Source organism: Pseudochaenichthys georgianus, chromosome 12 (assembly GCF_902827115.2).
Source record: "Pseudochaenichthys georgianus chromosome 12, fPseGeo1.2, whole genome shotgun sequence".
Lineage (NCBI taxonomy): Eukaryota > Metazoa > Chordata > Actinopteri > Perciformes > Channichthyidae > Pseudochaenichthys > Pseudochaenichthys georgianus.
Genome location: NC_047514.1, coordinates 20,949,794 through 20,975,453, shown reverse-complemented (window position 1 = coordinate 20,975,453; position 25,660 = coordinate 20,949,794). Strand labels below are relative to the sequence as shown.

Below are 25,660 nucleotides of genomic sequence, written 5' to 3'. Positions count from 1 at the left end.
TTAGCGTTGGCTGCGCCTGCTTCTCGCTTGCCATCACTGCTCTTCAGTCTTCATGCCACCACCAGCGGCCAGCCTCTATCACGTACAGTGTGGAATGAGAGCTCGTGCCTAATGCGTAAGCACACAGCTGAGTAGGCAGTGTCACTGTCACTCGTCCCTGGGAAAAGTAACGTTGCGGCGAATTGAAGAAGAAACTACGTTACCAAATGTTCCGTAGTAGCGCGTCACACTACTTTTTACCTGGCAAAAGTAGTTACGTTACTGTAACGCGTTACACCCAACACTGCTCAGAAGTAATGTTGTTCTTGCGATATTCAACAACATTATTGCATATTTTCCTCATATCGTTCAGTCCTAACATTAGCAGAGCAGCTAATGCTAATAGAGCTAATGCTAATAGCAGCATGCAAACACACTCACAAATACAAACGAATCAAAGTGCCCCATGACATGAACGCCTGAAAACAGCTTCACAGCAATCCATCCAATAGTTGTTGAATCAACTTCATATAAAAACATAAATATCGACCCTGTGGTGGAGCTAGAGGAAAACTCAGTCCACTTGATGGATATTTTGCAAGTAAAACATGTGCCCTGCTGGTGGGGCTTTATAAAAAGGCAGTATATGAATAAAGTCTTTACTGTACTGAAATTCATGGAGATCAAAAACTGATAAAGAAAGTTTCCGATCACTGTTAAGAATAAGCTGCAGAAAGTTGGATCAATGTGCGAAGAGTAAAACATTGATGACGTAAGTTCCACACAAATTCTTTACAAGTCTCTAACAACTTTTCTTAAGTATGTTAAACCGGTCTCATAAAGCTACAATTCTCATATTCTCCTGTCTCAGAAGAGGAACTGCAGCCGTTTGTATTAATGTGTGAGAAAAGACTACACAAGTCAAACGTGGCGTCACACTTCACAGGTCTGTGTTTTGCAGAATAATCTTTGCATAAACTATTCCTGCAAAGAACTATGTCATTTAAGTCGAAGTATTTGTAAAAAGGGAATATTCAATAAGAATAAAAATATACAAATTAATTGTTTTTTGTATTTTAAAGAGTCTTTAAGTTAATGCACAGCTTTTCAGATAAAAAAGCAAACATGTAAAATGTGTCAGAAGCCAAATGTATAATACATAATAACAATACAATAAGCTATCACTAACAATTTGAATGGAGCTGTTCCTTAGAACTCCTTAGAATATGTTTCCTCTCATTTCTGTAAATTAGTACCATGAAACTACTTTCCACTAAAACAATTTTTTGAGAATTACAGAACCAAAAAGTTCCTAAATCTTAAAATCCTTGAATAAAATAAAGAACATGACTGCCAAAAAACCCACATGAGGAAAGATGAGTCAGAAAAGCGTGACGAGGCAGAAACTGTTCAAGATAAAGAAATATGAAAAAACTAAAGTGTGCTGGAAAAAAATAGCTGACAGGAAAGGAAAAAGGAGAAGGAGAAGTGGAAGAACACAGATCCCATGCACAATGTGAGAAGTGCAACCAGCTCTCAGCAGAATGAGAAAGGGTCACTGCTGAGGTTCTGGGTCTGTTGGCCTGAGATGCCCTGAATCATTTATGAGACCCCGCGAGGAGAGCATGGGTAACTCTTCAGTTTCCAAACAAAGAGCAATGTATCAGGGCTCGGCATTAATGCTCGCCCGAGGCAAATGATTTGTGTTCGGACAGCAGGAATGCCTTGCTCAATTGGTCGATCATGCAAGTGAAAAATAAGTGTGACCTTTATTTATTAATTTCTCTGTGTTGTAACATTGGATATATGCTAACTTAATGTCATCCCTCCAAAGGACAAGAGCAACTCAGCGCGTAAAGCCGACATATTGTAACGTCTAATTTCATGAATTAAAGGTGGGGTAGGTAAGTTTGAGAAACCGGCTCGAGATCGCTAGAATTTGAAAATACACAACCGGAGAAAATCTGCCACAAGGCTGACAGGCAGGTAGGCCAATACTGTACTTTTTACAGTATTACGGCTTCTACAGATGACATTTTTTTATGGATTTTTTGTCAAAGCACTTCAGATATTCATTGCTATCGGGATGTTAAGAGCATTCAATGGAATATAACAAAAAGTGTATCTCGAGCCGGTTTCTGAAACTTACCTACCCCACCTTTAAGGGTTTATTTCGAGCAGACTAACGTTAGTGAATGCTGGAACAGTAGAAAGACTAACCAAGGCGGCTTTCATGAGTTGTATTGAGTTTTTAACATTATGTTTGATAAAGTGGGTTTTACGATGATCAACGAGGTGAATTTACCGTTTCCGTCCATGGAGTCAAAATGATATATTAATTGAATGTTTTCATCTTTAATACCAGAACTTTCCAAATATATGTTGATTTGTATTTTGTTGTTTGTCCTACATTTTCCAGTTTCTCTTTCAGGCCACTCAAACATCTGAGCACCTCGCCTGACAATTTTTTAATCAAAGGTCACTCAAACTAAAATCCAAATGGATTTGTTTGGTTCTATTTTCATTGCCGGCGTAATCCATATTTGCTGCTCTAGTGAGTATTTGGAGCAGCAGTTTGTGAGATTGAGTCAAAATAAACTACAGTGTGTGTGTTCATGGTGCGTCAGTGTGTGGCTCACTGATGTGTTTCTGATCTGTTGTTTGGTTTATTTTGGATCACACATGTCAACGTTTGCAAACTACAGATGTATTTAAAGTAAAATAATCTTATTTAACACAAGGGTGTTTACATTGGGTACATGAGTAATGCATACATCTTGTAAATAGTGTATCCAGTAATATGGAGCCAGACATAATGTCGTCATGGTAACGCTGACTGCCCCATCACGTCTCCTCCCTTGCTCTCTTTCTTTCTTTCCGCCCAGATCACAAACAAATGATGGCAGTGGCTGCCATGCTGCAGCTGATGTCACCAGTTACCACAGCAACCGGCACTTAGCTATGACGCTGAGAAGGAGCAGGAGGAGTCCACCAGTGTGTGTGTGTGTGTGTGTGTGTGTGTGTGTGGTGTGTGTGTGTGTGTGTGTGTGTGTGTGTGTGTGTGTGTGTGTGTGTGTGTGTGTGTGTGTGTGTGTGTGTGTGTGTGTGTGTGTGTGTGTGTGTGCATCATCAAAGCTAATATTCAGGAGGTTTGTTTAAGATTTTTTTTCCGGAACGTTCGCTCTTCTTTGCTCCTTCTGATGTTTTTTCCAGTTTTCTTTTATTTAAAGAGTTTTAGACCGGTATATTTTGTACGGATTATAAATCTGCATTATGGATAAAAAAAATATAATCACTTTTACACACAAATTATATAATGTCATTATCTCCTCAAACATGGAAGTCGTTCAGATTGTCCGTCAGCAGGATTACAGGAAAACTACTTGCCCTAGTTTAATGAAATTAGGTGGAAGGGCGTGCATGGGCCAGTGAAGAAGCCATTAAATGTAATCAGAGCGGATCTGAATCATGGCCGAAGAAACAAATCACCTTGTGGGGTACAGCAGGGCCTTGCTGCATGTCTGCGCGCTCAGATTGCCCTCAATATACCGATTCCAAACTCATCTAACATCCAAACGAAGTGTAAATAAACTAAATCATTTATGATTTGAAGGTATTTTACCAACTTCATGTCTTGTCACATTTTAGTCCACAAATGAAAATCGCACTTCTCTCTCCCATAAAACATATGAGTATTTGGATATATTCAGCCTGTCTTTTCTCTGTTATGGTGTTATGCAGGTCTTTTTAGTTTCTTTTCCTATAAATGTTTTGTTGGTTCCATGAGCATTGTGGGTTATCTTACTTACTGCGTAGTCCTAGATTTTTTCTTTTAAAATTAAGCCAAACATCAAATTAATCATTTCCACTAACAACAAAGTGGATTATATAATGTTTCAATCTTCAGTTTATATAATAATATGCACATAATAACAAACTTAATTCTATTATCAGCAGTTTTATGAAAAACACCCTAAACCTAAAGGCTTTCCCTTGATGAGTGCCTAATAAACATATTTGACTAATGGTTACCAGCATTTATTTGCAAAATAAAATCACATCTTGTTCATCTTTTAGTGCATGTTCTATGTGTGTGTGTGTGTGTGTGTGTGTGTGTGTGTGTGTGTGTGTGTGTGTGTGTGTGTGTGTGTGTGTGTGTGTGTGTGTGTGTGTGTGTGTGTGTGTGTGTGTGTGTGTGTGTGTGTGTGTGTGTGTGTACAAAACTATTAAATGAATCCGGCATATGGAGCACCATCTGTGACCCTGTGACCACGCTGCTCACCACTCTAGTTCTGGTACAGCACCACACTTCTCCTGACCTCCAGAGAGAATACTCCAGTTCTCCAGCCTTCTTGTACTTCACTAACAGCACCTCATTAAAGCCTTTAATGTAAGCTAATAGAAAGACATTTAGTTCCCATTGTAGTGTGTGGTTTACATGGAAAACTGCTCACCTGGATCATGTAGAGCTGCGCGATGCGGTACTCCTCCACACTCATCGGCATGGGGATGCGATACTCCTTAATCAGCATGGTTGAGCTTGAATTTGGCCAACTCCTGGTGTGTGTGAGAGTGTGTGTGTCCAGAGAAGGGAAGGCTAGACGCTCCTCTCTTTCAGCTTCGCTACCCAAGCAGCATGTTCAAACAGCGAGGACGGGAGTCATCGTTATTGACACCTGAGAGACAAGAAGCAAAAACAGACTTTCAGGGATAAGACGAGGTTTAACAATATGTAGCTTTTAGCTCCCAGCATGACTTACAAACCAGAGTTAGCATGCTTGTCTCAAGGATTAAACCCCCGAACACAAGCCAACCGCTCCTCTGTGAGTGCTCCAGCCTTCCTCCAGATCTATTACAAGGTAATCCACTGACCTAGCAACATCTCTGAAATCCCCCTGCAACCTAAATCCCAACTCCGTGTAAACACAGTGAAGACTCAGCCAAGATGTGGTCAATGAAGCATTTTAATCAAGGTATTTGTACTTTCATTTCCGGTTTCTTTCTACTCCACTACATTTTAGAGTTGTAAATGGTGTCATTACTGCTTGTTGTTTTTGACCATTTGGAGGCAGCAGAAACAAGATGTGAACGCAACAATAACACATCATGATGTACATGTACATGGCGACATTGTTGTGCACATTAAGCAGTTACAGAGCAACATGAGGACTCATTTGGAGGTTTGTTTCCAATATTCACTCTTAATAAAGCTCCGGTTTTTTCTTTTAACTCCTTAGAGAAATATCTTTACCACAAAAATGCTCAACTACGTTCACCAGATAGTCTGTAGCTTTGTCTTTCTGCTGTTCTGTTAAGCTGGTAGTGATATTAGTGAGAGTGAGCCAGAAGTTGTAGGACGACGGATAAACAATGATCTGAAACTCACTTTAAAGCTCCGTAAAGCCGAGTAAAGCTGCAGATACAGGTGATAATCCTCTGGAGGTTCCTCACTCACAACTTTCACACAAATATTAAAGCCACTTCAAATTTTTCTTCTAAACAAGGTGAGAAAAAGATATACTGTTGCTATTAACATAATGCAGCAGCAAGCAGACAGGGATGAATTCAGTCACATGACGAGGGCTACTTAATCTCAGACAGATTAAGGACGGCAGCTCTGATGCTGTTGACATGAGAGAGGAGGTGGAGCTGACATGTCAAATAAATGAAAAGCGTGTGTGTGTGTGTACAGGGGGGGGCAGTGTGTAAATTGTGTCCCACCGTCTGTCCATCTGTGCATCATCAGGTTATGCATGTTTGGTCAGGCTGCTCAGCTGATCTGCAGAGGTCAGGTAGTATAGTATGACAGTGAAAGGAGCCTCTTTAATGATTTAGGAAAAGGTTAGGAGCCATTCTATATTGTTGAATTGCATGAATATTAGTGTTTCAATATCTCAAAAGTATATTCACCTTTGCCAAGAATGGTATTCTTATTCGCTTGATTTGTTTTTTGATTTGTCTACCTCTAAAAAAAATGTAATCTTGGAGTGAGGGTGTAACATGGACCAAGCTTAAACCTAATACATTTTCAACAGGATACAAATGACATGGTGAAAACACCACTCACTTATGTTTCACTTTGGTTAACAATTAAAAAATAAGACATTAGACACATCTGAAGGAAAACAATTCCAGCTGTATGGGAACATTTGTGGAGAAAAAAGCTAACATTGTGTTGTTAAAATGCTCCGACTAATAAAATCAAAGAGATTGTCTTTGTTCATAAACACACTGAAGTCAGAAGAACAACGTCCTATTTCGGTTCATGGGAATATTCAAGGAGCCCCTGAATGCATCATTGGTTACCGAAGGTCTGCATGTTACGCGCTATAGTTCAAAATAGTGTAATTTAAAAGTTAATTTAGCCTTGGGTTCAAACCAGTGTCAAGAAACAAGAAGTATAATCTTTGAGTCCTCCGAAACAGTCAGGCTCTGTCGTTCCCACAATTCAAAGTGTATTACAAACAATATCTCCAGGTAATAAAGTTGCAGCGCTCTGCCTCAACAATGACTGAAGATTCCAATCCCAGCAGCTCTCCAGAGGCCTTCACGTACGACCTTATTTACTGTGTGCTGTGATACAATTGCAGCAGGGAAATGAAGTGGCATTTCTCACTGAATCCCGTGAAGGAACAGTCCTTGAGCAACAGAAGAAGTGCTATATATAGAGACACAGTAATCCCCACGAAGCAGAATGTGAAACAGATGAAAAATGACACATCGACAGATAGACCGAGCATCGTGGCTTTTTTCTTTTGCCTCCGTCAGCTAAATGAGCTGTGAGTCAGCACATCAGATCCAGCAGCCGGCAGTCTCTGAAACATGAACATAAAGTGAAGACTGAGCTCAAGAGGACGACGATGTTATGTCATGTCGGGAGGATGTAGAGCTCATTACTAGAAACTAAATATAAAACATTTCTCTGCTTTGAATATATATACTATACCGACAATAGCAATGCCACGACATCAGATTTCAAAACACGATTTTCTTTGTAGAATTCATTCACAATAACAGTATTATTGGGATATCTATAGAATATAATAAAAACTATAAATACAAAGTAATAAGATAATAATAAAAGTAATAATGTAATCAGTAATATCTTTGACTTTCTGTATGTGCATCGTTTTCTCTTTTTTGGAATTATAACAGTATTATTGGGATATCTATAGATAATAATTGAAATATATAACAATAAAATAATAATAATACAAATAAGAAGAATAATTATAATACATACATATAATAATAAATCAGTAAACTCTTTAACTTTCTTTATTTTGCCATTTCTTTTAAGTGTAGCGCGCTTCAGTGAGGGTCTCTCTCTCAATTAAATCCCCGATGACACAATAGACAAAACATTATCAACCATCAGCTCCATTATCATGGAACTGCAGGGTTCACATTTATGCTACTCAAGTTATTTCTATAAAGCTTGTATAAGACTTCTGTCTGCTCTGTGTAATGCAAAATGAATAAATAACCTGAGACAGAAACATAACAAATATAGATTATAGTAGCACAGTATGAGTGTTATCCGGTGTGTCTGTAACATACGTTTGTGTTTAGTGCAGTCCATCATAAGCCACATTACACTTACTGCAGCCCTCACAAAAAGATAAGCACTTAACCCTGAAAGAAAACATTAAATTGTCTTCCGATCTGACTTGGCAGCCAATCTTCAATTCATTTTATTTCAACAACAGGAAGTCATTTATCAACATGTCATGTAATGCTTTTTATCTCATTCAATAACTGTTTCTGAATTTGGCTCCACTCCCTCTCATTACTTTGGGACTGGCCACCGCTGCTTCAGACATAAACAAAGTTCCCTCGGGCTTATGGGCAATTTACAACAAAACAACCCAACCACAGCATGTAGCAAATGAGCTCTCCTCCTTCCCCGTGTCCCTCAATCCACTCTAATCCATTTAACTGATGAAGTTTGCCCTTTTTGTGAAGGCATTAGGGAATAAAACCTGAAGCCAATCATAAAGGAAGATTGTCCTCTATAGAAAACGGCGAGCACTGCAGGGTGGCTCAAATTGCAGCGATTTTGTGAAAACATTTTCAATAAAAATCAAACTGAAGATTGTCTTCATGCAGCCGCTGGGACAATTCAAACAATCCTGCAGTCTCCCAGTTTAATCTGAAGGCCTCCTAATTGAGCTCACAGTCGAAAATCACAGTCAATGTCACTCCGCAGAGCAAGTAAACGTCTCATCTGCAGCACTGAGAGGGAGCCAGGCTGCCAGCTGCCCTCCATCACAGCCTGTGTGACGGCAGGCTGAGGAAACCTTCAGATACATTGCACTGAGTTTGCCACCGAGGTAACCGGCTTGGAGGGAAGCAGCTCTGGTCCATTAAACACAACACCGCCTGCCAGGAGGCTGACACCCTGCACCCCGACCTACTGTCCACCCATTCCCGTTACACTGAAACCCTGTGTCTGCTGGGGATGTTTCTACGTAAAACAGCAATAGGCTGACATACTATTTCTGCAGCTGGATATTTACACACCTCTCAGCCCTTTGCCAGCCGCTCTGCAGCTAACCTCACCCTAAAATCATTTGTATTCTGCAGAAATGCAAAAGATGTAACTGTTTTTCGATCAGAAACTATTTTCGATTAGAAATGTCAATGTTATTCATTGAAAAATATTTTTTATTGACCCCTTGGCAATGTGTGATTGAGAATTGCTGATATACTGGACATACAACAGTGGAGGTGGCAGGTCAACACTCTCCTTTAAAGCTGCAACAAGAGAAGTTTTGGCCACTTGGGGGCAGTGAAACTTATTCCAATTTGAAATAGTAGCCGAGACATTCATCAGACTTTTCATCGCTGTTCCTGGAAACAACAACCGAGAGAGTGAAACAAAACCTTGAAGAGGATGTTTCATAAATGACTTCCGGTACATGTACATTTGTGTTTCTGGCACGCTTACTAACCCGGCTCAGACCCAGTCAGACGATATGTGGGCTGCCTTTATCCGATTGGCTCTTATTTCTATGTCACATTCTCAGACAATCACATTAGAATACGAATATAGGATAAGATAAGAGATAGAGCTTAATTGTCTCCCTTCGGAGAAATTTGTCTTGGGCATCGAGATAATACACATAAAACATTCAGGTCAATCAGTCAGATACAGAACAGAGATCACATATCACATGGCAAAGAAACAAACAAGAAACATACAGGTACAGCACTTTCCCTATTGCACATATCCCTATTGCATTCATACATAATCAAATTGCACCTTCCCTACTGTATTCACCTATGCATAGTGTCTGTCAGATCCCTATTGTGTCCATACCTATTTACACATAATGCACTTCCCCTATTTAACCTTCTCGATTGCACAAACTACACTGTAAACATTGCACCTCCCAGTATCTCCATCCATGTCTTGATAACTTCATTTGCACAGGTGTAACATTTTTCTGGTGAGCGAATCAGAGCAGACTGGGCTTCAGAGAGAGCGTGTATAAAGGTATATTCAGACACACTGCATTAGAAAACTTGAAATGTTGCAATTATGAACCTGAAAATAAGTATAACACGTGCCCTTTGAAACAAAACAATGAGCTACAAGATGCTATAACGTAGACACAGAGTAAAGAGATAACACCGATTATAATTTAAAAGAAAAGGAAAAAACGAACTGGTTTGATACTAAATAAATAACTTCTGAGAGGTCCATTTGTGTGGGGTCCTTCTTCCAAAAGTAATTTAACAAAAGATCTAATTCTGGCAGGCATGAGCATCACCCAATGTGTGAAGACCCGTCTCTGGGGGTGTTTTGTGAGCCTTTATTTTATAAGTCATGTTTAATGAAAATCAGAGCCACTTAAAATTCCTCCGAACACATTTACAGAATGCACACCCAATGAATTATCATAATCGCACGGACAAATGGGACAAAGACGATAACGACGATAACGACTACTGGATACATATATAAAATGTGTAATCTAACATGCATTACATTTAAGAGCAAGAAGCCAGCGCACCACGTCTTTGTTACAATCATCACAGTTTGATGCACCGAGTCCATTCTTCTCCAGCGATGTGAAGCGCTCCAGGAGTCCTGCTGCACTCACGCAGGACCTGATGGAATCTGTCTGCTTTTGAAAACAGCATGGATTCAAAACACACCACAGCATTCTTCACATCGGAAGAAACGTGCCGTCTTGCAGAATAAATCAGATGACGCCTGCCACGCACACGAGCAGGCCGAGGAAGACAAACACACCGAGTGTGATCTCTGGAGGAGTCGAGTACTGTAAGGTACGCTCTCGCTGCGTACTTCAAATCTCATTCAAATGAGCTGCAAAGCAAAAGTGATCATCAGCAGCTGTGGCCAAACTGCACTTTAAAATACAACATCTGACGGTACTATTTAAGTGTCTTTCCTGTGGTGCTGATGCCGGTTGATTACGTTTCCTCCCATCAGCGTACACTAACTCCCTGCACATCACTACACTACCATCAAACATGTGTTGCAGCGAGACATGAAGCCTCGCTGCAACAACACTCCTCTGCTCCTACAAACACATTTCACACATTACTCATCTCCTTCAAATGTCTTTCTCGCAGGAAAATGAACAAAGCCACCTGTAGACCCCCCCTCGAACTGCAGCCACCTGCAGCTCCTCAGCCTCCTCCTCTTTACAGATACATCCGTCTGGACTGGAGTCCAACAGGCAGGCATCCATGTTGCCATAATGTACCTGTCTTTATAGCAACAGCTGCAAATAAAGGTATTTAAATATAATATATCAGTTTACCTCGCAGGAGCAAACACTGATCCTCTGAGCAGAGTCTTTAGGGGCAGATCTGCATGGTCCCACAGAGACCAGCAGCCGGGCATCTTCCCCGATCCCCTCTCTTTCTGCCGAATACTGTCAACCAATCCACCGCAGCCTCGCCCCCCCCAGCGCCGGTATTCAGGAAGGAGCTTCTTAAATCCTCACTGGGAAATAAGAGAAGGTATCGATTCTTCTTCTTCTCCCTCTCCTTCTTCCCCCATCCACCTCTGTTCTGTTTTCCCTCCCTCGTCGTCTCCACCTCCTAGCCACTGAGGAAGCCCTGTTACCATGGAGACGCATGAGGCTGAAGCCCGATTGGTTGACAGTGTTGTGATGCAGGAAGTCAGCGTTGCAGCCCACCAGATTGATTGCCTTTTTTTGTGTGACCATCCCTCTCTAACGACGAGTCCAGAATCAATTCTCCACTTGTTTTTGGACAGATGTACAGGCATCCGAGTATCACCAACTCCCTGGGTGTATTTCATTCTCTTAATGGGTACACTTCAAACACACAGCAACATCTTCTTCTTCCACACATACAAATGTTTTTGATAGAATTTAACTTATATCTAGACTCCGCTACTGACTTTCTTTCCCCTTTTAGGTGTGTTTTAAATATGTGTATATGGTATGTGGTACATTTCTATCAGTTAAGCAATATGTAACTTTGTTGAAGAGGTGCTATATTAAAATGCAAACTACAAGCTCAAAAACTACGTTATTTTATATGAAGAGTTGTTTAGTTTATTCCTTGTAAGTTTTATTTATTTACCTTTTACTTAATGAATCAGTATTTTCCTCTGTTGATAAGGTACATTCTTTTATTATTATTTATTTACCCATATTTAATAAAAAGCAATATTCACTCTAATTATTTCTGCTTACATCTAGAGGAAAAAGTGTTTTTAGCTAATTAAAGTCTGCAACAAATGTGCATAATGAAAGTAAAGACAAGTCGGATTTAACGTTTTCAAATGTCAAGCTGGAACAAGAGAAAATTCATCGTTTGTGCTTTAGAAATGACTAATAAGTGTCAGTACTTTGATTCATCTTCTGATTCGTTTCTCGCATTATTGCTCTCGGAAAAATGATATGAATAATGAAGATTATCAACTATTTATTGCAGTGCTTGTCTCATATGTCTACAGGAAGCTACTGTTTGATATAGAATATAAATGATAAATACTTTATTACTCTCACTGAGATACACAAACCATAAAGCGCCTTTTGACACCTCCACACAAGTCCTCAACGCCTTAATTAAATCCTACAGCTCTGGTATATAGCCGCATGTAGGCTTGGAGATGAAAGAGGTTTGGTAAAGCTCATGTGCATGAATCATTTTGATGTGATGCCTGAGGCATTATGCATCTATTTGCACGGTGTCGTGACCATCCTGCCTCTCCTGCTGGGTATTTTTCTCACCTGCATCACACACAGAATTTGAATGAGCCAGCTGAGTGATGCGAACAGGTCTCTGATTTTGACTGGCAAATCAGTGAATGAGCAAAACTGTGCTCCTTTATTTCAGCCTGGAGCTGCGGCGTCACTCCAGACGCTGTAATCTTCAGCATGTGGACACTGCAGCAGCTTATCTACATTTAAATGTCAAGCTTTACTGCTCACATTGATGTAAAACCTACCATAGATTTATTTTTACTTTGCACATGGGTTTAACTTTTGCATTTTTAAACAGATCATTTACGTCCTGGATTACGATTGGTGAAATAATCCATGAACACACAACTGTGCCTACATTAAATACATTTTACTGGGCCAAACACAACGTTTAAAAATGTCCAATTTGCTGTTCATTTGGAGAATACAACCTTGCTTCTGGCACAGCGCTGATAAATCAGTGGAGAGTCAGAAAACCCCTGACCAGGCAAGTGATGGCACCATTCTTGGCAATAACCACTAAGAACTACATGGTTTGGCTGTAATACGAGTATTTCTTTCATTTGGAATAAACCTTTCATACAAAAATGTGATCTTTAGTTAAAAGAAAATGGTGAAATGTTTCGGAATATGCTTTGCAATTTGAGGATTGATGCTACCCTTGCTTGTGATTGAGAAATATATGAAGCTACAGCAAGCATCATGCTAACTTAGCTAGCATACCAACCCAGTCTCACGGCATTTCGTGTTCACCAACACGATTTGTAATCTATTGATTCGTGTTCACCATCACGATTTGCCCCTTTTTTTCGTGTTGCACAGCACGATTTTAAAAGCAATGTATTTCTACTGGTAACGTGTTTCGTGCCTGCAGGCTGCAGCACGTCTTTTTCTCCGGTCGGGTCGTGGAAGACCGGAAGCTGTGTGGTTCATAAAAACATGTTCTTACTCAATATCAAGCCACAATTATTGCGTTTATTTTAAATCGTATAATTTCGGACTTTTGTTGCCGTCTGTGAGGAAAATAAATGGGGCTCAGAGCCTCAGGATACTGAAATCTGTATTTTTAAATATTTTTTTCCTTCTAATTTGTTATTCTTTTCAAAATAACACACTGTTATTTACTCACCAATAACACACAATTATCCTTGCTTTTATTTATTGGTTTAATTCCATAATCTCGGGCTTTTTTTGGTGTCCGTCAGGAACTGAATTTCAAAATAAAAATAACCGGAAACAGACGTAGGCCTATAAGGGACATTTCGAGCATCATTGCGATTGTCAACATTTCTGAGTTTAGGATGGCCGAAGACACTACACTACCCATAATCCCCAGCTATCGTTTAGGACTACAGTCCCGTAAGGTTACGCAGAGCGTCAAACAGCTGTGTGAAATGGAACGAAACCACGCCAGACTATCCAAAACTGGAATCGAACACCCCTCCAGAACTACACATGCTGGCTATTGTGTTTCGCAAAATGTTTTATGGGACGTCTCTACTGAACGTTTTCGTTTTTCCCACAATTAGAAGTTGCCATTATTAAACACATTGGTGTTATCAAATGTAAAACATATAATTAATAAATGGGTGAAAATCACTTGTGTCCATAATGCGCAGCATTATATTTATGCCGTATACCCACATGACAGCTCATTGCTACTTTGTAATTCTACTCCACTACAATTCAGAGGTTAACCTGGTATTTTTACTCCACTGCATTTATTTGAGTTACTTTGCAGATTCTGATTAATGATGTGAAATATAAACAACCCTTAAATCAGACTTTAGTTACACCTGAGTAAAATTCAGGGAAGGTGATTGTCAAGTGCCAACAATCAGGAGAGATATTTGATAGTTGGTGCTTGAGAAGACTAAACATGTATCTGCAATTGACATGAATGGAAACAAGTAATAAAGTATATTCATTACTCGTTATTCTCTACTAATAGTTAATTAAAGACTGTATATTATGGCTATTTTGCACATACCTTTCAAGATTTTCAAAGGTTTATTGACAACTACGGTGTAGTTATGCAATGAATGAAAAACTTGGGTCACAGGTTCCTCAACAGTGCATTACAAGACATCTATCAATATGTGTGTACCTCCACCATTAAACTGTCATATTCTGCACATTTCTTATTCTATCTACATACATAAGAGTATAATTCATGTGTATAATATCAGTTAAAATAAGTGCTTCAACATAGTTAACATTGCAGGAAAGAAATATATTAGACGTTAATTACTTTGTCAGGCTTAATATTTAATGTTTAAATAAAGGTTTTTCTGTTTTGCACCTCCTCCTATTAATATCTGTGTACATCCTGCACTAAACTGTTTTATTGTAGAGATCACTTATAGTATCTTCTTGATTTTTTATATTCTATATTTCTATATTTATACTTTCCCCCTATGAAAGTAGTACTCTTAATATTTTTGTAATCAAATATTCACATAAAAACAATAATTCAATAACGTGCTTTAACCACTAGGAGGTGTACACAAGGTGCACACAGCCATAATAACTTTGTATTATTAGTGTGTATGTACAACATCTGAAGATGTATAGTTTTATGCATGCTTTCACATCATTTTACAGCATATTGCTATACTATTTCAGACTCAGTATTTACATTCTTACATTCAAAGAAAATCAGTAATATCTTTGAAAACTACAGTCCTTTTCTCTCAGCTGTGCACCGTTATGGTGTAAATATAACCTATCTATGAATTAGATCAAATGTAAAAGTCAGCCGAATTAGTGTTGATACTGCAAGGAGACGTATTGTGTGAAGAGAAATTGAAGATGTTGTTTAATTGTTGATATATTTATGATCCACGTCAAGTATTCAGTTTCGGCGCCATTTCTTCCAGTTTTTCCAAAGGTCTTCTCATCAGGGCTCTCTAAATAAAGAACTACGGCAGATCTGTAATATGTAATGCAGCCGAACCGTGTATTACAATGCCGTTATGTGATGAATTTCAAAGAGAAAACCAAGAGCACTCGGAATTAAGTATTATTTTATACTTTTAAAATGTTTTCCGGATTTCATATAATATAAACACCAAATCCCAGCATGCATTGCGGCTAACACATCCAATCAGCGAGCTTAAAACCATAGCTGAGGATCTTGGGTATATTTATTTTGAAATTCAGTTCCTGACGGACGCCAAAAAAGCCCGAGATTATGGAATTAAACCAATAAATAAAAGCAAGGATAATTGAGTATTATTGGTGAGTAAATAACAGTGTGTTATTTTGAAAAGAATAATAAATTAGAAGGAAAAAAAGATTTAAAAAATACAGATTTCAGTATCCTGAGGCTCTGAGCCCCATTTATTTTCCTCACAGACGGCAACAAAAGTCCGAAATTATACGATTTAAAATAAAAGCAATAACTGTGGCTTGATATTGAGTAAGAACATGTTTTTATGAACCACACTGCTTCCGGTCTTCCACGGCCCGACCGGAGAAAAAGACGTGCTGCAGCCTGCAGGCACGAAACACGTTACCAGTAGAAATACATTGCTTTTAAAATCGTGCTGTGCAACACGAAAAAAAGGGGCAAATCGTGTTGGTGAACACGAATCAATAGATTAAAAATCGTGTTGGTGAACACGAAATGCCGTGAGACTGGGTTGAGCATACAGAGTGGAAACAGTTAGCATAGCTCCATCTGAACAACCAGCATCCCTAAAGCTCATTTATGTTTCATGTATAAAAATAGAAAGTGAAAAAAGACAATTCCCAGTATTACAGTGGGTTAAATGTCTAAATGTAATGTTAATGTATCAGAGGCACACACTGGAGATCTTTCCTCAAATGACACGTGCTGCGAGTGCGATACACTCTGTGACTCACAAGCCTACGCTTTGTAAACGTCTCTTTAATTACATCCAGCCGACGTGTCTCTGTGGGTTTCAGGATAAAAATATCCCAACCTGCAGCCAGACGGATTCTGTAGGGGATTGTGTCGCTGATGCTGCTCCACATCTCATTAAAAAAATCTGGCATAGGCCTATGGCATTATTGTGCAATAGACTGTAACGCAATAGCACTAATGTCATTTTCTATAAATACACTACTGTATTTATTGTATAATTCATACTTCAACATAATTTTATTTTTGTTATATCTTGGTTTCTCCAAGTTAGATATATGAATAATTGATTTAATACAATTTATTATATATGAAAAAAAATTCATATATAATATATATTTTTTCTATTTCTATTGCATTGAATTTATTTGTTTAATTTTATACTGAAGAAACAGTTAAACCCAAATCCAATTCCCCCCTAGGGATACATACATGAGTTCTTATTCTCATCTGAAGAAGAGAGTGTGAGCGGCCTTTTAGCTCCTGAGGATGGATCTGAAGAAATGTACTACAACAGATCACAAAAGGTGAACCTGCAGCGAGATTACATTTACTGTCATACCAACGAACAGGAAGTGAGGCTGAGAATGAGAATGAGCTTTGTGCAGCAGCCTCTGGTTTTATCATCCAGCTGCAGGGATGTACATCCTCAGAACAAAATGACTTGTTGATGGGTACTCCGCCCTACACACACACACACACACACACACACACTTTATCCGAGCATCAGCAGGACACACGCTAACAGAATCAACCCCTCAATGCCACACAGTCCCGCTGCACAATGTGAACATCTGCTACTATAACGGCTGTTAATTTGTGACCGTGTCAAACACATCTCTGCTCACCAGACACTCCTGTTACTCATCGGCTCGAATCAAACGCCGGCCTGGGATGTTACCGTGCGTCGGCTCCTGCTGTCCCTGGCAGCATTTCATCAGGACGTCACGCTGGCTGCTGCAGCATGTGCTCCAATCCCTGATGGACATCTTTATTTATTTACTTATCAGCGTTCAGAATTTTAATATCATAATGTCACCGAGTTGCAAGGCTAAATGGCTGGAAAATAATCCCAGCTGTAGTGTTGGGAAGTATATTTACTCAAGTAGTGTACTTAACTACTGTTCAATTTGTAGGCAATTACAGTGTTAAAAAACAGTCATTAATAATAATTACGTATCATTTATGATCTAAATGTTGCCACCATACTATTATATTACTATTATTCCAGACCAAAATCCATTCATTTTTTAAATACATTTGTGTTGTCATGGTCCCAGATGCAAATATTGTTAAATTAGTTTAGTCATTTGTTAAACTCCACTATGTTGATACCTGATAGCTGTATTCACTAGTTACTATTTTACTAGATATATTCTAGAAAAAGATAAATGGTAAGAGACTTTTACTTTGATACTTTAACTATATTTGCTGATAATGCTTCAGTCAGACTTTTACTGGCAATTCTGTATTTTTAAATTGTAGAATTGTTGCTTTTATTTAGATAAAAGGAACTGAATACTTCCTCAACTGCTGCTTAGCTGACAGAGAAGGTTTGTTTCATCAAACTCACAGATATGAGATGTTATCACCGACCTGCAGTCCATCTCCAGCGATGGTTTCCTCTCCTTCTTCCTGTGAATGAGAAACAGCAGAGATGCTAATGTCAGTTTAACGAGGCACGCTCTACTATCTGACACACAGCTCTAAAAAAGAGTGTTTCCTCAAAGACCTCACACTTCATATTTCATAAATACCAGAAGTCATGTTTCGAACTAACTTCCTTCCTCAATCAAGGTTGAGGAACAGAAGAAATGCAACAGAATCAAATAATAATTTATAAAAACGACATGACTTTAAGATCAGATGGAAGTCCGTATGCCAAACAACAACAGCTCATGTGAACATCTGACACTCTGAAAACATCACAACATGAAAAGAGGCGTAGGCAGCAAATGCGAGTGAGCCTGACGTGATGGCTGGGTGATGAGAGAGGACGAGCTATTTTTAGCTCAGGGTGGCGGTGGAGGTGGAGGGGGGGGCAGAGAGCAGCGTAATGGTGGTGGGGCTGCAGGCAGGGGTTAGTTGTGATGCTTCTCAAATTGCTCTGCTTTCCTGCGTTCGGGTAAATGGCGGCGATGCATCACTGTCTGTGGGAGGGGGGGGGGGGAGGGGGGCTAATCACCCCGCACACTGTTCATCTGGGGCTTCAGTCTATAATGGTGTTCGCTCATTTAAAAATAAACATTTTATGAATGAGGAAACAGAAAGTCACAGATGTATTTTCGCTGGCTGCCCTTGATGAAAAAAACCACATTACTGTTCTCTTTAAGTTTAGATTTAAGGTCACCAGCAGGAGCAGCTTTTAAAATAACGAAAGGAAAGCAGCAAAACAAGCTGCAACATTATACAGTATAATCTCTCTTTTATCATCACCTTTATTCAGTTAGGCCTCGTTGAGTTGAGGAAGAAATACAGCGATGAACAGTTCATACTCATTTTATCAATATCTTTGCATTTAACAAAAATGGCAATTATGATGCAAAATGATCAATGTACAATACATCATAAATCATAAAATTGAATAATTGAAAGTCAAGACAAAACGGTACACATAAATGTCACCATTTGATGCACTGCCACATAGCTTTAGGATAAACTGCATCTGCATCTTCGACAAGTCAAAGAAGCACAATAATAAATGGCACAAAGTGAAGAAATACTGCAAGATAAAAGATACACATACTAGCTGCACATCACAGATGTATGTGTGTCGGATAAAAGTCAAGTGATGAAGGCTATAAGATAGAAATCAAGGTCAGTGAGTACAGAGCTGAGCAGCAAAGCATTCCTTCAACATCCATGAGAAACTCCAACAGAGGGAAGCAGCAGGCGGTTGAGATCAGAGAAGCCTCTTTCAACAACTCACAATTAACTCTATCAACACATGGTCATTTACAGTCTCATCTGAGCACACACACACACACACACACACACACACACACACACACACACACACACACACACACACACACACACACACACACACACACACACACACACACACCACACACACACACACACACACACACACACACACACACACACACACACACACACACACACACACACACACACACACACACACACACCACACACACACACACACACACACACACACACACACACACACACACACACACACACACACACACACACACACACACACACACACACACACACACACACACACACACACACACACACACACACACACACGATAAGAGGATCTGCAGGTGGAGGTGGACAGCACAGAGGCAGGTTGATGTTAGTATACAGTAGACAAGGAAACATCAGGACAGAAGAGGAATACAGGTCATTTAGCCGAGGAGATTTAGAAGGAGATATAAGGAGGGGAAGCTCCACTGTCCGGGGCCAATACCATTACTGTTTGGCCCGGCTCCAGGCCTCCGAGGCTGGCTAATATACAGCCGGGGTGGTGGGGGAGACAGGGGGGACGCTCTGCAGGGACACCCGGTCCTGTCACCAGGATTAAGCATCTATTAAGACTACAGATTCATCTCTTGATTGCTCACATTTATAAGGTCTGTGAGAAGATGTATCACTCACTCACAAAATCATTACAAACCCGGTCCATCGCTTTAGTCCAGACTGAAATATCTCAGCAACTATTGAATGGATTACCATCAAATGTGATACATGCGTTCATGATACCCAGGTCAAAAAACCCTGCGTTCCCTTTAATATTGTTCTAAAATCTTTATCTACTCCTATTTCTCAATTGATTAATTCCCTCGTAAAGTAATTTATACATGAGTTAATTCTCCATTGGTAATTTCAAGTCTTCTTTGATACAGCATAATGTCAATTCATAAGTGATGGTCCCATTTAGAGTAAAATAAACAATAAAGAAGGGTATGCTTTAGGGCAGGGCTACCTTGTGATTGACAGGTCACTAACATGGTGTTGTCCAGTATGGGTTTTGTACATTTTAGTCTTAGACATTAACGCTAAAGAGTTATTTGTAACATTACAGTCCCCGCTTCAAATGTCATGTTTGGGTGTTGCGTTGTATTGTCCTGCCAGTTGTGGTAGCAGAAACACAGGATAGTAACAGCAAAAACACCATCTATGAAGTTTCAAATTGTAAACCTAAAAACTATTCGTCACAATATTGTGTCTAAATCCACATCGTGTATTGAGTCTTTGGATACATCTCAACTATGTTTGAATTGTCATGACATTTGGAACACATTCACATTCTCCTCAGGATGAATTGGAATATCCTTGGTGGATGACATCCTTTTTGTCCGTTTGTATATCTCAACAATGATTATATGGATTGTCATGCATTTTGGTAAATTTACAGAAAAACACTTGCCATCTATTTCATTTGACAGGAGCTTTGAAAAGTGATGAATAGCTGGACAATGCAAATAGCAAATAGCTCCTGCTGGGTTCCAGACGTTCAAAAGGCAAATGCTTAGTTACAATAAGAAGCCATCATAAAAAGGGAGGAGCTGTGATCTGAATCCAATCAGCCATTAGCAATGTCTAAAAGAAAGAATATTTTTGTGTTTCTCTACGTTACATGTTTAGATGCTTTAATGTTCAAAAAGTGCTTTATTTTTCTCATTCTGCCTTTTTCTGCCTTTCACCCTCTGTCTGAAACCAGAACCCAGTCTGCTCTGATTGGTTTGCTGGCCGGCTCTGTTGTGATTAGTCAACCACTTAGAGATGTCCCGCCCCTTAGCCTATCACGTACAATGTGTTGGAGCGCTAGCCAATAGAAGCGCATGTTACTTAGTGATGTCACTATGTTACGGAAGTAAACAAAGGAGTCCAAGGGAGGATCATTTACATACACAAACACTTTTTGAACAGACTAAAGGAAAGGGAAAGCATATTAGGGCCCCTTTAAAACTATTACCAGTATTTATCTCAAAGCTCCACTTGCAGAGCACGTCAGCGAGTCCGAGGGAAGCAAAGAGATGACTTTAACTAACAGAGCGACGCTCAAAGTATCAGGTAAGCAGGTTGCTCTCCCTCATCCATACTACTGAACATGGTGCGTCTGAATATTTGATGAGGACACAACGCCTCGCTGGACCTGAACAAAGCCTGGCGATTGTTAATTAGAGGAAGTGCTCAAACAAACCGCATGAGCACTGCCAACGTGGCCAAACATGACAGCTCTAGCTTTGGATTCTCAGAACAATACCACTCCCCCATCCTCGGTCTCACATGTCTCCCCCCCCCCCCCCCCCACCGGAGCAACTGGGGACGTCATGAAGGTATGGATCTATTTTTAGCTTACATAGAAGGGCACCCTCTGACTGCCCACTGGAAACCCTGTTAATGTGAGTCTATATGCAGCTCCTTCTGGGAGCACCGGGGCTGAGATACAAAGCCTTGTACTTAAGTGACAAAGGGAATAGCATAATATAAAAATACAAGTAAACGTACTGCATTATTAGCAAACTATACTGTTCTCTGGATGTGGAAAATGCGTGTTTAAATGTATTATAATTGCTGTATATATGTAATTCAGTCTTTCTCAGTGTCTGCTGTATTAAATCACAGAAAAACAACTTTTTGAAAATAAAATAAATGCATCCATCATTGATTACATGTAGTTCTGTAAATAAACTTCTGGAGCTTAAAAGAAGCAACAATAAAGCAGATCGTTGGACTATAATTCTGAAAATATATAGATTTCAGAATAAAACCAGATTATTTGCAATACAGACCCAAAGGACCTTTGGGTTAAGGACCTTTGGGTTAAGGGCTTTTGGGTTAAGGACATTAACATGAAACGCATATTTTGTGCACTGAATTGTACATTTAGACCAAAACAATATTTCAAATATTATGTATGAAAATAAAAAGAGCTGTCGAGTGCGTTAAACAATGGTGCAACATTTTTAGAATGGCGCAATGATTAATGGTAATAATAATGTAACGATTAGGAGCTTCTCATTAATGTATGGCGTCAAGTTAGACACCTACACTTCATGTTGTAGTGTATATTATATGTTATCTATTATTTGATGTCATATATCTGGTTTTACTTTGTACTGTATGACTGCATAACAGCCTCTGATATCCTCACAACTAAAGCTCTTAATGTTGGTTACTTTCCCTTCTGCATGCTAGATTAATTCCTATGTGAGGCTTGTGCATATGTCCATGCATGTGAGGCACAATAAGGAGCAGAAAGCGAAAGATGGGCAGATCTTCCGTCTATTTGTGGCGCAGTGTTTCTCCCTGACAGGCCGAGGCGGTGGGAGGAGAGGGAGTGACGCTGTCGGTAAACCGTCAGGACTAAAAAGAAATGTTTTCCATTCACATCCAAGTGCAACACTACAGTCTGCCTCCACGCACTGTGAAGCCATGATCAGTGGGCTGGAATCCCTCTGTTTACCCTGCTAAAAATAGATTCCACACACTGTGATGACGTGGCACCTCGTGACAAGACCCCCTCCCCTTCCTCCCTACCTCCCCCTCCTCTCTCATCCAGACTGTAGCGCTGAGCGAGTCATGCCGTTATTAGTATGCAACGCTCGGCCCGGCTGCATGCCAACCCTCCTCAAAAAACCTGTCTGACGTAGCTTTGGAGGAAAAAACCTGGCATGTTCCACGAGAAGCGAGAAGATTGATTTAAAAAGGAGTGAGATATAGAAGTAAGGATGGATTGGTAGACGGGGGAGGGTAGGGAGGAGGGAGAAGGAGCAAGTGAAGGAGGGGGCGGCAATCAATACCATGACTCATTCTTTCTGCGGTGGCCACTTCCTAACAGCATTCATTAAAGCAAACCTAATCATTTTGGCCCGATAATCAGATCCTGCGAGGCTCCATCTTTTTCAGTCCCCCACCACACACATTCAAATCATGCACACTGATCCTGAAATGGGAGGAAACAGAACCTCATGCAGTGGATCTGATGGTTGTGGTGATAGTGGAGATGATATGATACTACTTCAATTAGCAAGTCAAATCTTCGGATAACACTCACAATTTTTAGCCATGATAGCAGCGCGGCTCCGAGGAAAGGTCGGTTTGTGGATGGTGTGCCACTCAGGTTCAGACTGAAATTACAACAACTATCGGATGGATTGAGGTGGAATGTGGTGCAGGCATTCACGGTACCCTAAGGATGCACCCTTATAACTTTCATGATCCCCTGATGTTCCCTTTAGTGCCACAACAAGGCGGAAATGTTGAGTTTGGTATCAATATCTCAAGAACTGCTAGATGAATTGCTGCTGATGAGAATGTTTATCCCAAAACCCAAGGTGATGTTTTTCTAATGATTTAACATATTTTTACAATTTCAAATATTTCTATTTTACTGATCAAAATAAAGCAAAAGCAGCTAATCCTCATATTTAAGAAAAGGTCAATCCATTAACAACTAGATTACATTTTGTTAAAACTTTCATAATTTTGAAATCATACTGACTTTGGTGAACCTTTGTCAGTTAATTTTTACATTTTAAATTGTTATTTACATTCCTTTACTTTGGTGTATGACAAGATTCATGAACTCCTATTGTATTGGCGTTTGTATGTTGCGTTTCCTGCTAATTAGCATGCTAACCAAACTAAACATTACATGAGATAACAATAACCTATTAGCACTATATGTGTTAGCATGTTAGCAAGCTGATGGTATCTTTTTGCTCAAAGACTAAGAACTCAGGCTTGTTTTACTCAATTAAACTGTATCTACAGTTAGAATTATTATCAAATGAATGTGGTTATCTAGAGTAAGATACATGTTATATTTGCATTACTGAAAATGCGCTAACACTGATTATTTTGAGCTCTGTGGCTACTGCGAAACTTTTCAAGAGGTAAAGTGTTTCTTCCTAGAAAGTTCTGGCCCCTCTGCATCATCCGTCTATATAGGTTTCAGGCTCGGTGTGAATCACACACACCACAGCAGCTCTTTAATGTTTTCACCTTCAGTCTGAGAATAGCTCCAGCCCAGTGGAGGCCTGCATTGAGCAGGATGTATAGGACAACTTCTAGGATAGGTCAAACTTCAGACAGTTAATATGAGAGAAAGTCAAGTTAAATTATTTATATTGTGCTTTACAGAAAGAGGGTAGGAAAGGAGGGGGGAAATGTGAAAGAGGAAGTCACAATTTCAAGAAATATAATATAAAAAATACCTAATTATGTGTGATGAACTCAGATGGCCTGCTGCAGGGGGATGCTTACATTTGTATTGATTCATCTAAAACTCAAATATGTGTTTATTCTTTCTTTAAGCTTCCTGAATGTTCATATTTGCTACTTTTCTTTGTCTTTTGTGAACCATATATGTAACATATTTGTACTGTAGATTAGCCAAAAACAAGCAGTATAAAGTCTTCCTTGTGGGGTGAATGGTATTTCTCATAACATCTTCCAGTCTAAACGGATAATGCTTTTTTCTTGCAATTGAAAGGCATGACTATAGTGTCCAAATCAATGCTAACATTAGTCTGTATCTTAACGCAGCCATACTGTTAGACTCTGGTTGGTTGATTTCTCAGAAATGTGCACCAAATAAGCAACATATATCCACCCTTTTTGAGTCCTGCATGTTGTGACCCTGTCTTGTACATGAACCCAGAGTCCTAATCTAGTTGTGATGGTGAGTGAATCTGGGGCTGTGTATAGTCTGCTGTGGGGAAATGATGGTGCATACAGAGGGTTGGGTGAAGAGGATTTACTAAAATCCATCTGTGCACATTGAAGTATACTTTATTTAAAGCCGATGACATTATACGGCTTATTGGGTGGGTTACGTATGCAGAGAAAGAACATCCCTCTCTCTTTTAAGTACAACATAGGAGGTTTGTGCAACATGCCATCTCCCTGCCAGAGGGTGCTGTGTGAGACTGAATATCTGCACAGCACATAAACACACACAATATAATAACCAAACAACCACAATGAGATATAGATGCTATTGATCAGCTGTTTTGGTTCAAGGAACGCTACAACGATGGATGTCACCTGACCACTGCAGCTAATGCAAACACTCCCACAAATACTGGAGGAGATAATTAACATTTGCATCGTGTCAGTCTTCCTAATTAACGTGAAGCCTGAGAGTTAATCAGTGTTGACAGCGTGTTATCAGATAAACAACACAACATCAGGAGAGACTCACCTGCAGCTAGTCCCTGTTATTCACCTGGATCTCCACATAATACAACATCGCTGTCAGAGAAAGGTGTATTTCCCACGAGACGCCCGGTGAGGATATCGTCGGTGATGGTGTTTATTTTCTGCGCTGGAGGGGGGCCGCTGTTCGTCCTGTAGTCCCCCGCTCGGAGCGTTCATGTGTCGACCTGTCAGTCCCACCCTCCCCGCTGCAGCTCCATCACTAAACACGGTGTGTGTGTGTGTGTGTGTGTGTGTGTGTGTGTGTGAGCTCCAGTGTGTGTGAGCTCCAGTGTGTCGCCGGTGTCGGAGCACAGATCAGGTTAACAGTTACATCAGAAGAAGACAGCACATCCTCCTGCAGAACATGAAGAAGAGGGGCGCCCCCCCGTGGTGCACT

At 39.9% G+C, this 25,660-nt stretch overlaps 1 protein-coding gene across 1 annotated transcript in view; it reads right to left on the bottom strand.

The window, feature by feature from the left end:
- LOC117456659 (membrane-associated phosphatidylinositol transfer protein 2-like) overlaps positions 1 to 25,513 on the bottom strand; it is a 72,204-nt gene extending 46,691 nt beyond the window's left edge. The window contains exons 1-4 of the mRNA XM_034096597.1: positions 25,268 to 25,513; positions 17,654 to 17,715; positions 16,929 to 17,058; positions 4,434 to 4,655 (exon numbers count right to left, since the gene is read on the bottom strand). Of these exons, the coding sequence (XP_033952488.1) occupies positions 4,434 to 4,511 (78 nt within the window). The 5' untranslated portion in view covers positions 4,512 to 4,655; positions 16,929 to 17,058; positions 17,654 to 17,715; positions 25,268 to 25,513. The remainder of the gene's footprint in view (positions 1 to 4,433; positions 4,656 to 16,928; positions 17,059 to 17,653; positions 17,716 to 25,267) is intronic.
- Between the last annotated feature and the right edge of the window lie 147 nt (positions 25,514 to 25,660).